The sequence below is a fragment of the Diplotaxodon limnothrissa genome, linkage group LG2, assembly GCF_057381915.1.
Source record: "Diplotaxodon limnothrissa isolate DT_005_m linkage group LG2, D_limnothrissa_male_GT1.1, whole genome shotgun sequence".
In the NCBI taxonomy this organism is placed as follows: domain Eukaryota; kingdom Metazoa; phylum Chordata; class Actinopteri; order Cichliformes; family Cichlidae; genus Diplotaxodon; species Diplotaxodon limnothrissa.
In genome coordinates, this window is record NC_140597.1 from 39,783,752 (window position 1) to 39,799,712 (window position 15,961).

Sequence of the window (15,961 nt, forward strand, 5' to 3'; positions counted from 1 at the left end):
AACCACTGCTCATCTACCATCACAATGAACACCGGTGTACCACAAGGCTGTGTGATGAGCCCTTTCCTCTACTCCCTCTTCACCCACGACTGCAGACCTGCTGATGGTTCCAACACCATCATTAAGTTTGCAGATGACACCACGGTGATTGGCCTCATCAGTGACAACGATGAGGCCGCCTACAGGGAGGAGGTGGATCGTCTGGCTGAGTGGTGCGACACAAACAACCTGCTGCTTAACACCGAGAAGACCAAGGAGCTCATCGTGGACTACAGGAGGAATGCTGACCCACATCCACCCATCCACATTAAGGGGACGGCTGTGGAGCGTGTGAGCAGCTTCAAGTTCCTGGGAGTCCACATCTCCGAGGATCTCACCTGGACGACCAACTGCTCCAAGCTGGTCAAGAAGGCTCACCAGCGCCTCTTCTTCTTGAGGACTCTGAGGAAGAACCACCTGTCCTCAGACATCCTGGTGAACTTCTATCGTTGCACCATCGAGAGCATCCTGACCAACTGTATAACAGTCTGGTACGGGAACTGCTCTGCCTCGGACCGGAAGGCGTTGCAGAGGGTCGTGAAAACTGCCCAGCGCATCGCCGGAGCACTACTTCCTGCCATAAAAGACATCTACAGGAAGCGGTGTCTGAAAAGGGCTGGGAAAATCATCAAAGACCCCAGTCACCCATCACATGGACTCTTCACCCTCCTGCCCTCTGGGAGGCGCCACAGGAGCCTCCGGACTAAGACCACCAGGTACCGGAACAGCTTCTTCCCCACAGCTGTCAGACTCCTGAACTCTGCCTCCTGACATCTGACCCACGTTAAACTCATGGACTGAACATACACACACCCACAATGGACAACTGTACCCTCAAACACAATAATAACATGGACTGAACCACCACTCACAACCACCAGCACTTTATATAGCCTCTGTAGAAACTATCTACACCCTCACTTATCTTAACTGCACTACTGTATAGCTCTGTGTAAATAATCATTCTGTACATTCAATAATCTTTAATCCTACAACTGTTTACAACTTGCATAGTTCCCATTTCTGTATAGCTGTATATCTCAGATTTCTGTAAAGTTATTTATTTCATATTCTGTATAGTTTTTCATATTTATATCCTGTTCATAGCCTGCACATAGCTTGTACTCACTACAGCCTGTACATACTTATAGTTATAGAATATTCACAACATACTTCATACCGTGTACATTATAACATACCATAATAGACCCATTTCTGTAATATACTTACATATCTATACTATTGCTAATATATATTGTAATATATCTATATCACTAAAGCACTTCTGGATGGATGCAAACTGCATTTCGTTGCCCTGTACCTGTGCATGTGCAATGACAATAAAGTTGAATTCTATTCTATTCTATTCTATAACGGGGTTCGCTGACTCAATAACCACAGAGCCTCGAAACCTCCCCCTCCTCAACATCAGCACAAATGCTGTGCACTAGGAGCTCCATGGTTTAGGTTTAAATGACCTCACTCTGGTTTTGTAAAACTAATGGAAAATTGTTCATATTATGCTCTCACAAGTTTACTGAGCCACTTCTGCACCTTTGTTTCTCTCCTTTGACTCTGCCATCTATCAATCAATCGATGTTTTTAACTTTGACTGCATTTCTCCATGAGCTTACTATCTGGTATGGCTGTAATTATGCATACCAGTTCATTATTTTTGACCATCTGCTCCTATCCTTCAAGGTCACATGGGTCAGCTGGAGGACTGTTGACTGTTGCTTAACCGGGTGAAACTCTCTCTCAAGTTGAACACAGGATACACACACACACACACACACACACACACACACACACGCACACACACACACACACACACACACACACACACACACACACACACACACACGCAAATCTCCCATGTACACAGACACGCACTTACCCCCCCCCCCCCTCCCCCAATGCCTCCAAACGTTTACTCCCACCTGAAGTAGGCAGGCAGATCTGTCTAGCACTGGAAGGCTGGCTGCTGTGTACATGGACTAACTCCTGACCCCCCCCCGCTGCAAGTCATGTGCTTTTAGGTTGTAAGATGTGAAGATTTATGTGCTTTCTGTGCTGAGGTGTTTTTTTCTGTTCTCAAACTGCTCTCCCCGAGGAGCTCAGTCTGCGAGGATATCTTTTTTCTCCTCCTCTTTCCTCGTGTGTATTTCCATTGTTTTTTTCGTACCTCCCCTACCTGTCTTCCCAGTGTTATGTTTGTGTATTCCATGTATGGTCAGAAAAGGTGCTCATGATGACACCGGATTGTCTGGTAGCCTTTTAAACAATTTCCCTCGGGATAAATAAAGTATTGTTACTCTATCAATCAATCAATCAATCAATCAATCAATCAATCATGTGACTTGAAGTAGTTTGTTTAGCCTTAAATTTGCTATTTAGTATATCTGTCATTTTCCCACTTATATTGTAAAAATTAGTAAACTTTAGTTCCATGTTATAAATGGTTTCACTTGCTATCTTTAGTTAAGTTACTAACAGAAATACTGCAGAGCACTCTCTAAATCAATTCACTGCACTTAAGCCAGAGCCACTGAATGGCACTGAGTCAAGCTAACTGAAACCTAGCACTGGGAATTTCCCAACTCTTGTAATAATTTAAAATAAAATTGTGATAAAATAAAAATAAAATCTTTATAACATTTCATGCAGTTCATGACTGAAAAACAGCATTGTGCTGGTTAAAAATAAGGACAGGGAAGTAAGTCTGATTTAAGAAAAAGAAAGGAAAATGTGAAGTAGGTATGGAAGTCCATTCCTGCCAAGAAAAGTATACAAGGAGGCGAAACACATGAAAATGCTAACTTTTTTATATGGATTCATGATCAGTGTTTAACTGAATTCCAAATCAACTGTCCAAAAACCAGATTAGTATTTAAGAGATTAATATTTTATATTTCTTTTATTTCTCAGTAGATATGTGTATATGTTTATACACATATCCATATAAAGCAAAAAATGACCAAAGATTACGCTATTTGGTTCTAGCTTTTTGGTTTGTATAATTGTACAGTTACAGACTTTTTATTTTAGATTGTTGCTACAAAATATACAATTTGAAGACATTAAATTAGGATAATTAGGGTAGATCACTATTATCTGTCAGAGAGAAGTGGGTCTCTACTCGGGTCCGGGGGACAAGGGATCTGTAAAAAAATTTGTTAAATTGCGCTAGATCATTAAAAAGTGCATTTTACAGATTGGGGACCATTTGATTCAATAACAAAAGCATATTTTATCCAGTAATTGCTACCATATTATGGAGGAACAGGAGGAACTGATATGATCACTTGCTAGTTTATTAGCCTGGTAGCTAGCAGGTGTGGGAAGATTTTCGAATGCTGTGGCAGAACCAGCCAAATCGATATTTTGATTATAGGAGGTTTTGTGTCACTGGACCCAAAGAATTTGAGAACCACTTGTCTATGGGATTAATTTAAAAACCATTAGCACATTATTATTATCAAAATAACCAGAAATTATAGGCACGTCTGATCAACGTATATATTTTTCTTTTACAAAATCCATCCACCCCAACTTGCTCAGAATGACAGCGCTACAGTTTTTGTGGAACTGTGAACACACATGACACAAGAAGCACATTGACAAATCTTTGTTGGCAAGGTTCACATGTTATTGTAGCAACCGTTCAACATCCCCTTTTGTTATAGGAAATGTCAGCACACAGTTGTCTGGGTACTTGTTTCCCATCGCGGTTCTCCCACTGACAAGTGTTATTGGAAATATGGAGTGGAACTTGATGATGTCTGCCACAGAGTCAAACATCTGAGGAAAAATAAAGGGAATTAGAGTAAATATAGTGCGATTGAGGGTTCTTAATGAAACATTTTCTGAAATGTGTTCACTCACATCATTTGAACGATATCCTGTGCCCAATGCGTACTTTTTTGTGCTCTCAACAAACCGAATTTTGACATTGTAAACCTTCTTCTCATGATACACAACCAATACCAAGGGTTCAAAGTTGCTGTTGGTGGAGCAGTCTCGTACCAAAAATGCACCATCCTAATGGGAGGAGTTACAGAAAGAAAAGAATACTCCTGTTAAACTGTGCTTTTGGTGTGTTGTTTTTACACTTTCAACTGATATAGATCCAAATAACTATGTTTAACATCTGCCCAAGCTTAAGACATGTTCAGTTATATTTTTATATTTAGAGTCCTTATTCATATACCTTGTTCACCAGGTGCAAGGCGTGCTCAGCATCTGCTCGATTACATGTCCCGATGTACCAATCTTCCTCACAGGTCTACCAGAAAAGTTCATTGATCAGTGGATTCAAAGCTAGTTAATATCACGTTGTGATGGATATCATTCTTGATTACAGGATTAGTTTGGGTTAATTATGGATAGTTGTGAAAAATTAGATACACCTCCACTGTTTCCATAGGAATTAAAGGGGTAATTAGCAACCAGGTGATGCCAATACACTTGATTAGCTGATCATCAGCACATGTGATCATCTCTAAAACACAGAAGCTTTGGCATTTTGCTGGAAATGATTATTCAGGTGTTTGTTAACACAATACTACAGTTTTCCCAGGAGTGGATTCCCCCAAGAAATTCACCCCAAGGTCAAACTGTACATTGCTAGGTGCTGCAAAATAAGTGAAAAATACCCAAGAGCTACATCTTAGACTCTACAGGCCTCAGTTAACATGCTGAACCTTAAAGCTCTCGAATGTACAATTAGAAAAAGAATGAACATGTTTGGCCTTTTTGAAAGGGTTACCAGTAGAAAGCTACTTCTTTCTGAAGAAACGTAGTAGCATGGCTGCAAGTCTGCAAAGTTGCATCTTAACAAACCACAACATCTCAGGAACAGTCTCCTTTGGACTGATGAGACCAAAGTGGAGATATTTGGCGTGGCGAGGTGTAATTTCTTGGCTCAGCTGCTGGAGGGAAAGGTGGAGCAAAGTGGTTGAGGAGAAGTGCCAGCTGAAGAGAATAGTGCATCTGCTAATTAAGCTCTCCTACTGAATAATAGGTGTTAAAAACTGTGTCTATGCAATACTGAAGTGACTCATAGTAGCAAAGATACTTGCTGCTGCCACATGCTAAACATAGCATGTCAGTGCAAACACCTCTTACCAACTGGTGGTGGAGGTATGATGGCTGGGTCTTGTTTTGCAGACACAGGATCTGTGCAGTTGATCATAAACTCCGCTGCATACCAAAGTACTCTTAAGTGAAGTCTATGGCCATCTGTCCAACAGCTAAAGCATGACTGAAACTGGATCATGCAACCGGGAAAATCATCCCAAGTACAGCAGCAAATCTACAACGAATGACCCAGTCAAAGTCCAGACCTCAACCTGATTAAAATAGACGGTGGGACCCTAAGAAAGCTGCACATGAACAAATGCCTGCAAACCTCAATGAACTGAAGCAATGTTGTAAAGAAGAGTGGGCCAAAATCCCTCCACAATGACACAAGGGACTGGTAAAGTCCTTTAAAGTCATTCTTGAATCCTGAATCACTTAACCTTTCAAATGTCTTTTTTAGAGTTCTACGAAAATTTTAAGTTTGGAAAGAAAAGCGTCTGGACTTCTTTAAGTTTCCTTGAAGATGTTTCCCCTCTCATCCAAGAATAATAATAATAATAATAATGGATACTTTATTGATCCCCATGGGGAAATTACTTGTTTTTCTCTGCATTTGACCCATTCACTCAGTGAAGCAGTGGGCAGCCCACTAAGCAGGCGCCCGGGGAGCAGTGTGTAGGGACGGTACCTTGCTCAGGGGTACCTCAGGGTAGCCGTTAAGTGGATTCGAACCGCCGACCTTCCGATCATGGGGCGACCACTTTACCTACTGAGCTATCCCTGAAGCTTCTGCAGTTCTAAGAGCAGTTGGTGGAGAGTCCCAGATTTTAAGCCCTATGGGAGCGTCCCCAAGAGGGTCATGGACCCCCTCTTGATCCTCTACCGAATCACACGAGCCAAGGTGTGAAAGTGGGTGTGGGTCACAATCAGCCAAGGTTTCAGGTGAAGTCCAGACGCTTCTTTCCAAGCTCCTTAGAGTACGATGACCTGGATGACTGAGAACCTTTACAGACATACTTCAACAAAAACTTTCTTTTTCACATGACTGTAGCAGCACATGTACCTGTTGAGGCTTTTCCATTGGGACAAAGTCGTGCTGGTCAAAGTCTTCTTTCGTCTGAGGCCATTCATGGTGATGGCGTTTTGATGGGACCCTTTCTTTAAGTAGATGTCAGGGGGGACTTATTAAGTCAGTAACTGTATAATGACTGATAATGATGAGCCCAACGATACTTACCTAGACTTTGATGGGTCCTAAATAAAAGATAAAAAAGATGCATGTAAATAAGACATTTAAAAAAGCATCTTGAGAAGCCTGAAAATATAAAGTCAGACCTTCTTTCTAAGTGAGACTCCAAATCCAGTGAATGCCTGTAACTGCCAGGTGTAAGACTTTCAGAACTGAGTGGACCTAAAAATAAAAACCCTTTATGTGTTAATACAGTTGTAAACAATTATTGGTAACGCTTTATCACAAGAGGCTGTGATTTTTATCTTACCTTTCATATGTGAACTAAACTCTGCCTGTTAAAAGTATAAAAAGAGAGTTAAACGACAATGCTTGGTGAAATTTGTAGAATAAAATCAAATGTATATATGAATAAGGAAAGCATGTTTATTTTACAGTATTTCTCATAGGACTTAGTTTGTTAAGAGATGGTGAATAAAACGCAAACAACACCTTCTTATAGGTTCAGCATTTTTAGCTACTTACATTTCTAGTGGTCCCGTGCTCTCTGCTGAAATCAAATGACATTAAATAACATGTCAGAAGAGCCTCCAGCATTTTCTGTGATAATCTTTCCAACCAGCAGATGGTGTCATCGCTACACTGTACAAACTGTGGGGTGTTGTTTTTGCTTTACACCATTATTGCAGGGGAAAACGTCACACTGGGTTATCGTCAACTCCAGCAAATTAAAACCACAGGGAACTGGGACAAGTGTCAGGTTCTATATGTAAAATAAAACAGTACTCACTCTCTCCTGCAACCTTGCTGTGGAGCCTTTCCAGACAAGACATTGACCAACTCCAGGGTAAAAGGTGACGGTGATTGCAAACTCCTGCAGGAACAAAGAATCAAACAGTAAGTGCGTCCATAAGGCAGATAAATACAACAATGAGTAACTTAAACAATAATTTAGCAAATTACCTTTGTGAGTGCTGTAATGTTAGAAAGAGAAAAAGTTGGTCACCTTTTTGATAGTTTGTCAGCATTACAATTTATTGAAAGATAAAAAAACAAACAAACAGTAGTACAGTAAACTGTATTGTTTGGCAGGTGAAGTTACCTGTTCTCCTTTTGGCACCGGTGGGATCCTCCTATCTGTAACTACACCACGTGAATATACAATATGAGATTTAAACTGTGACCCAGAAAGGCAAAACAATTTCAGTCAGCTGAGATGTTACCTGTTTTCATCTTTTGTCGGCCAGGCTTCAGATCTCTATTTATCACAGGTGCTGTGTTTCAAACACAGAAGACAAAGGTGAAAAGGTTCTTTTCTGGGACAGAATCAGCTTTTACTCAGTTTACGGAAAACATTACAGTACATTTAACTAAAGACAACCAGCATCCTTCAATTAATCTGCAATAATCAGCTTTAGTATTAGAGGATGCCAAATCTACTGAGATCAGAAGCTGTAAATCTATGAGAAAAAAGTATTTTATGTTAAGCTGCATTAAATTAAACAGAAAAAAAGAGTCGCCAAAGACTGCACATCACTAGAGGCTGAATATTTCTCACCACACCATGCATGGATGAGAGGTATATCTAGATCCTGCTTAGTTAAAAAATATTCTTAAGAATTTCAAGACAATGTCTCCCATTTTTGAAATGTTTATTAATTTTAAATGTTTGCCCTTCCCAGTGGTGCAGTCACCTCTATGCCGCCCTCTGTGCCATCTCTGGTAAACTTTTCATGTCAACCTATCCATTCGTTTCTGAGCATTACCACAAACAATACAACAAAAAGACATACAGACTGATGAAATGAACTACATAACTTCATGTTATCTGGTTGAGTTAAAAACTAGCTGAATATCGACAGCTACCACTAAATCCCCAAGTTGTTTAGGTGGAGTTGACTTTCCTACTTTGTCAGTCAAGTGTAAAACACAACTTCAGATTTCTTTTGAAGTACTTTCTTTTCATTCTTCTTTGATTTTAAGCGACAATTAGAGCTAGTATTTGCTTCACTATGTTCATTAGCTAGTCGCTGCCCACTCTGGCAGTGCAAAGGTGCAAGGGCAGGCAGCAACTAATTAATGAAGTTAGTTGCATCATATGGGTTTTCAGCATGAGTAATGCCGTCTAAGTGACTCTGTGCTTTGATGAGCAGCAACCAAGAAGAGAGAAATTATTAAGCCATTGCAAAGACTAAGTTACCTTCAATATTTATCCAATGTTTTCTCATTTTCATTGATCATATTTGCCAGCACAAGCTGCTGTTACCAGGCAAAGTATGGATGTGCGCGATTATGTAATTAAGTTATTTTAACTGTTAATTAACTGTGATTTAATAGTTTTGTTTTTCAAGGTAAACAAAGATGTCTCTGATTTGAATTTCACTGTTACTGTTCAGTATCTTTACCACAATAATCACTCAATTTTAAATGCGTTGTAGGTTTACCTGTTGAAAATGGTGTTTCTCTGGATGGACATCTTGGGAGGATGTTTGAGTTTCCCTGATTGATTGAAGAGCACAACGAAATGTGGAGTACGGTCAGTAAGGTAGTTGCATTCAAATTGTATATTCATTAATGAAGACCAAAAAAGAAACCTTACAGGGGAGAGTGATGAAAGGTTGTGAGCTGATGATGACCTTGGGAGATCCCTGTCTTAAGAGCCAAAGAAACACTCTCATCAATGACTGTGATGATAGTACTTTAAGAAGTTCCAGTGTAAGCTGACAGTTTAAACACCCTGTGAGTTTGTATCATTCCTGTAAGTCGGTCGATGTCGGTCCCAGTAGTGCACTGCAGCAGCAGACTGTATTGATTACAGAGGGAGAATGCTCCAAGTGTGAACAAATTTAAAAGCCACATTCACTATAAAGTTGTAGACATGCAGCTGTGAGGCCCCTGGCTGCGGGCCACATCCAAGCAGGAGAGTAAAGCGAGCTTGTTCGCACTGCACATTTCCCTCTCTTCCCCCTCAGCTGCTGGATAATTGTAATCTCCCGCAGTCTGACTCAGCCAACAGATGGCCCTGGAGACCCACTGGCAGATCATGCTCACTCAGCATGAGCTCTTTCTCAGATCCAGGCTGCTTTCATTCTCACCACAGTTTGTGGTAGATCTGTTTTTTCCCCTGCACCTCATTCAGCTTCATTCTAATTACATTCATGAGAGCATTTCTGTGTAGGAAGGTAAAATAGACTCAGTGTCCCTGTGTCAAGTACAAATAGTACTTTAAGTCAAGTTTGAAGAAGTTTGGGAATTATTAAAATCATTTTAGTGGTTTTAGATTAAGATAACTGCTTAACAATTCATTTAATAATTACTTGTGGATGTATGTCCTTAATCCACTGTATATGTATACATTTAAGAAATAATGAAAAAAGGAAATAATAAAACACTATTAAACATAATAATAATAATAATCACTAAGCTCCTCTTACTTTCATGTTTTAATGTGCTTTATTAGGACCAAATAAACAACTTTTCTCAGTGGTCTCATTAAAGACGCTTTAAATACATTTTCAACTCATGAAATTAAAATCAAGCTATAGCTGAGGTAGTAGCAGTACTAGATGTTAGTATGAACAAAACTAACATTAAAATAGAAATGAAAGACTTTCTTTCTACCTGCATACTCTTGGTCATCATTTATGGGCCTCGCAGGAAGAATGCGTACACTAAGCACTTCTTCCTGGTTATCCACCACGTCGTACTCTGGTTCCTCTACGTCGTTAGCATATCTTTGAGTTCTGTTCCTTTCTGCTCTGCTGCGATCCTGTGAAAAGAAAATTGCAGCTTCTTTAGAGTGGGAAATGACACTGGCCTGCTGTTATTATTGCCATTATTTTTGTTTTTTGTTGTAGTTTTTTTAACTTGCCTTTTCTTGCCCTGACATCAGTATAAAGTAACATATTCTGAGCAGGCAACTCTTTGCAGTTTCGATGCACATACACTACACTAAGCACAGGAAGCAACTATGGTGATATAACCCGCTGCTTGTCCCCCAGGGATTTCCTCATTTACAATTACACAGGCACCAAAGCCAACACATCATAGAAAAAGAGGTGATAGCTTGTGACACAGTGTTAAAAATCAGCAGCGTCTATTTCTGGGAGTTAATGACATATGACACAAAGTGCATTGTGACCATGTTTGGTATTTTGTTCCTGCTGTTGCAAATTTGGAAAGATGGGTGAGATTACGGTGAATACACAGTTAACGGGTGCATTGATCGTGCCGAATCAAACCTGCTCCTCTCCTTTAGTTAAAAACCTCCACGTCAGAACTCCTTTGCTTTTAATGAGGAGAAGTCAAGACTGACTTTTCCACGAGGAAATTGATGTTTGTGTCCAGCAGGTGCAGTGTCACCATTAGACATTTGTGCACCACCCAACCTGAATATTTTGTGGAAACCATGTGTCCATGTTTTCTGTCTCTAATGATGCACCCTGAGACTTTATTTTAAAAATACTGGGCTGGAAATGTATTTTTTTAATTCCCCATTTATTAAACTAATCTATCTAAACTACCTGACTAACGCAGTCTTAATGAGAAAATTAAATTGCAAGCAATCCTTAATCGACATTTAAACCAAATAAAAAAAAGTAACAGTATAGGTTTTTAAACAGATATTAGTCCTCCTCAGCTAAAAACACTTTTATGAAAAGAAAACATTTGAGATATGCAACATTAGATTTTACTTCAGGTCTGTTACACATTTTTGTAGTTTGCTGTAGTTCATGATACAATGTTCAAAATAGTTTTTCAGAATATGATTGAACTATAATGTTTTTGTTGTAGAAATCAACTCTAACTCGACATTTTCAGTCTTTGAATCATCATATAGATCATAGAGTTCAATAGAGTTATCCAGATGAATGAGAAAAGAACAAAAACATACGTTTAGGTTTTTAAGTTAAGATCAGATTTCGTCCCTTTCTGATGTACATGCAAGCCGTTTCCTCTTTCCAGAGGACTTTGGTCATTACGTTTGAGTGTTAGCACTTTGCGCCATGCAACGTCGTTCTGCTCTGCACTTCTGAGAAGCATCGTGAACCTAAGCGCTTAGGAAAGTACAGAAGAAGCTTTCCTCTAAACACAGAGCATTTCCTTGTAATACCTTGGTGCTGACATTACATAGTAATCGCCCAAACAATACGTTTACCTAGAATATATAACAACTATTTTAATTTCTTTAAACCTCTTATGTTTTTAAATGATAGACGTATAATGTATTAATTCATTAACAAGTATTATTAATAGTAACCAACACATGTCAGCAGAGTGCATGTAAACTTATGAGAAAATTATTGTATAATTGGTGACACTAATATAAAATATTTCACAATTTCAGTTTAGAAATGATATTACTAAATCACAGAGAACAATCCTTGTCGCCTACAATGTGTTGTTTTTACAATGCACTAACAATGACAGAGCAGAATCTCACTTCAGTCATTTCTGTGCTAAAAGGTAATTACACAGGGGGCTGCAGACTCCCAGCGTATCCCCTGGGAACATTCATGTGGAACCAGCAGCGAAACGCTGTGGATACGGCCGCCATAACTCACCATTATCACAGCAGACTCATGGCTGTTCCCTCTCTCTGCAGCTAACGAGGGGGTGAAACAAAAATGAAAAACATCATTAGTTGGGTGTTCAGCAAAAGAATGTGGCCTTCCAATACAGTTTGTCCTTGGACTTTTCTTACTCAACAGTTACACATGCAGAGGAATGAGGTCATTATATACAACAAAACAGAGCCGTTTGTGGCCTCCTGCTGCTGTCACTTGGAGCCACGATGTTTTCTTTCGGGTGTGAATTATATTTTTAACATAACAGAAACTGTTCAGCAATTTTTTTTTAACACTTTTTAAAAAAATGTTAACTCAATCCATCCATCCATTGAAGGTTGATCATTTGACATTTGACATTACCACCTAGGGGTGGGGAAAAAAATCGATACTGTGTAGTATCGTGATATTTTGTTTGCTAATGATGTATCGATACAGGGACAGCAGAAATCGATATTTTGTTACAAAAAAGGTTTTTGTGCTCTGACTTCAGAGCATGTTGATCCTTTTTCTGAGCAAGAATCCTGACATCCCTTCACTGTCCAAATGTGTTTAACTTGTTTTTGGCAGCAATAAACATGACAGTTTACTTATTTTAATTTAAGACATGTTTTATTTTAATTAAGTTTAAAACTTTTTTATTTAACGCAAAATTATGTTTTGTTTTAATTTACTTTCAAATTCTTCAGTTGCTGAAGGGGCTGCATAGTTTTCATATTGCATAGTTCAGAATAGCTGTAATTGTACCAGATGGTTGCATTCAGTTAAGTTGGACTAGACTGTAATACAAACCGTTCAGTTTGTCAACAATAAAACTGAAATGAGAGAAAGACTGAGTGCGAGACTTTGTTATTAGATAAAATGAATATTGATAAAGTTTACCTTTATGTACAGAATCTGAATATCGCAAAATATTTTTTAAAATTGCAATAATACCGTATCGTGCGTTATGTATTGTGATAATATCGTATCGTGGGATGTATGGTGATTCCCACCTCCATTATCACCTGGCTTTGGAGTTTGTTCTTCAAATGGAAGGACTGATGATGCCAAAAAGCAAAAAGCAAAAAACAAACAATCAAACAAACAAAAACAAAAACAAAAAACCAAGCAAAACAAAAATACCAGAACTATTCAATTATTCTTATCTTATGTTAAGCACGCTGAGTTTACATGTAACAAAGTGTCATTGAAATTAACACTGACGAGTTTTTCTTGGTCATAGCTGAATTATGGTCAACAGTTCTGACCCCCCCCCCCCCCCCCCCCCAACACCCAAAAATCTAAGAAACAAACCAAAAAACTTGTATTAGTTAAAATTCATGACGATGATCAAGTTTGCTAATGATTATATTTGACTTTTTAAATATAATTGTTCACATATTAACATTATTCCTACTTAAAATGAGGTTCTGCAGGATTTGAAGGAAGAGACGTGACCTGGTTTAGATTTATGGAGGTGCTTATGGAGGTAACTCATATTAATAACTGAGGACACTCAGTTTATAACTTTTCTAGACCAGCGTCAGTGCTACACACTCTTGCCTTCACTCTTGGCTCAATCATACAGATGAGTTTACCTAAACTTCAGTGATGACTGTTTTATATAACTTTCTTTTCTAAAAGGTTCGGTCAAGTGTCATCAGCATAATGAGCAATAAGGCTGTATTGGCGGATTATGGGAGGCAGAGGAAACGTGATATTAGATTTTGGTTAAATACGCAAAGTAATTAGCATCCCGAACAAGTTGTAGATCACCCAAATAAGACCAGATCAAACACGATCAAACGTGAGCCTTCCCTGCAACTCGGTAATATCACTGCATGTGTCTAAAAGTATCTCTCTGTATGGTCAAGATAATGTTGCTGATTTTTACAATTTTGTTTACAGTTTTGTCTTAAAAATCTAACAATTAATTCATGAAAAATCCATAAAATTTAAACTCACAACCGTATACAATGTCAGAATTTAATCCATGAATAATTTAACCGGTCAACACTCCTTACCCCAAACATGCTGGTGCTGGTGTATTTTGAATCAAATAAACTTAATATACGTTAAATCTGATTAACTTTACACTGTTTGAAATACACTGTATTTCAAATGGTTAACACATCACTAGCGAGAGTATGTCCAAAGTAAAAGTCTTACTTCTTCTGTAATTTAGAGGCACATACTTGTTGAATCACAATGTGCCACAGACGGTTTTCTCATTAACAGTTCAATAATTAGGTGCTCCAGAGGTTTCAGTCTTTCTTAATGCCAAAAAAACGGGGGTTAAAGTGAATAAAAGTGAGCAGATTTTACGTGGTCCACAAGTTCGTGAATATCACAAAGGTGGCTGTGAAATCGTTTTAAATTTGATCACATTAGATCACTCAGATCAAATGAACTGAAATCCAATCTCACAGTGAAACAGCTGAAGGGCACAAAGACAGTTGTTATGCTTTTGCATTAGCACGCTGCACTGAGACAGACTCGTGCAGTCACAGTTCCTTCACTTGTGTAATTTTCAAATTTTAACCTCCTGGGACCTGCGTCCACATATGTGGACATCACATTTTGGGATATTTAGACCAAAATACTAAATTTTGCTCTACAAGGGCCTGACATCCACTTACGAGGACATTATTCTGCTACCGTTCTATCAAAATTGTGAACGAATATCCTCAGATGTGGCTCTCATTTTTCCTAAAAACAAAAATAAGGTAAAAATAAAAAAATCTGGTAATTCTTTGTGTTTACATTCATCGTGTCCCAATCAGCCCAAATATCAAAGAGAAATTAAAAATGCTGCCGTGGAAGAGTTCGGGTCTTAGGAGGTTAAAAATATTCCATGAATTTTAAAATCCTGTTTTCAAAAAGGGCACAAAGAGGAAAAGAACCACATCCTCACAAGTTATCCACCAGTCTTTGATTGACAGCTTTTGATAGTTTTCTTTGGCCATGAAGGAAAACAAAACAGAAAGCAGGAAGGAAACCTGCCCAAAATAGAATTTAGGACATTTCAGCAATTTGAGGGATTGTGAAAATGCCAGCTGACATTAGAGGCTACCGACTCAAGAAGCAGCAAACTCAGTATTGGATTTGGCACTGTGGTCTAACACTCTGTGGGGCTGCCTGACTGCTTTGCAGAGCTTACTGGGCCACGGGAAGTGGGGTGGGGCGAGACATATGAAAAAGGAGATTAGATACATGGAGCTAGCATCTGAGGTTAAGCAGTTAGTCTGGAAAATAAACTTGTGCCCCATGGAAATTGGGTGCAGAGGATTGTGGCAACTCAAACCACCAGACTACTTAAGGATTTGTGACCTGGCTTTGCTACGGAGATCAAGAACGTATCAACTGCAGAGAGCGAGAATAAGCTCAGTGTGAGGAAGCGCCATCAACAAATTATGATGATTATCATTAAAAGTTATTTCCCTCTGTTGACACACGTTAATCGATTTGTATCGATTTGCAGGTAGTTAGAAGCAAGTAGATTGGTTCGCTCTTTGTGCATCTTTTATCAAACTCACTTAGCACACTTGACTTTTTAGGTTGTGCAATAAAAGCGCTCGTTGACAGTTTTCATTTTATGACTGTAATTTGGTTACGCAGTGTGAAATATTTCAATTTTGCTCTGTGTAATTATTTTTGTGAATCAAAATTAGAGGCACCTTATATTTCTAACATACATATATATGTATTTTTAGAATTGACCATAATTAACTTGACACGGTTTCAATCACACTTCAGTTTTAGGAAGTTCAATGTTCATAATACAGAATAAAACGACTTTTTAATCAAATTTAAACCAACTGAAATCTTGTTCTTGAATTTTAATCAAAGTGAGTTTCTCATCTTTTGCAGCAGCTCTTGCCTTTTAAAGACCCCCTTTCCTATTCACACATTTTCATCTATTTTTAGCACAGAGAAACATCTGCGCTTTGTTCTTTTGTAGCATTTACACACTCACAAATGCAGAATTTCAACATTCAACTCAAAGTGAACCCACCTTTTCTGAAGATTATACAGCAAGCACACCTTCATCAGTAAGTGACCAGCAGTTTTCTTCTTTGGTTTGTGTATGGTTATAGAGAGA

At 38.7% G+C, this 15,961-nt stretch overlaps 1 protein-coding gene across 1 annotated transcript; it reads right to left on the minus strand.

The window, feature by feature from the left end:
- Window positions 1-3,510: 3,510 nt before the first annotated feature.
- clnk (cytokine-dependent hematopoietic cell linker) lies at window positions 3,511-11,911 on the minus strand. The gene is made up of 16 exons (XM_085373566.1): window positions 11,875-11,911; window positions 9,932-10,079; window positions 8,910-8,962; window positions 8,755-8,809; window positions 7,534-7,584; window positions 7,413-7,453; window positions 7,274-7,284; window positions 7,101-7,184; window positions 6,836-6,860; window positions 6,621-6,645; window positions 6,457-6,532; window positions 6,359-6,375; window positions 6,185-6,279; window positions 4,250-4,324; window positions 3,925-4,080; window positions 3,511-3,840 (listed from the first exon to the last, which is right to left on the minus strand). Exons 1-16 carry the CDS (start codon window positions 11,875-11,877, stop codon window positions 3,688-3,690), a joined length of 1,068 nt encoding a protein of 355 aa, XP_085229692.1. The 5' UTR covers window positions 11,878-11,911; the 3' UTR covers window positions 3,511-3,687.
- Between the last annotated feature and the right edge of the window lie 4,050 nt (window positions 11,912-15,961).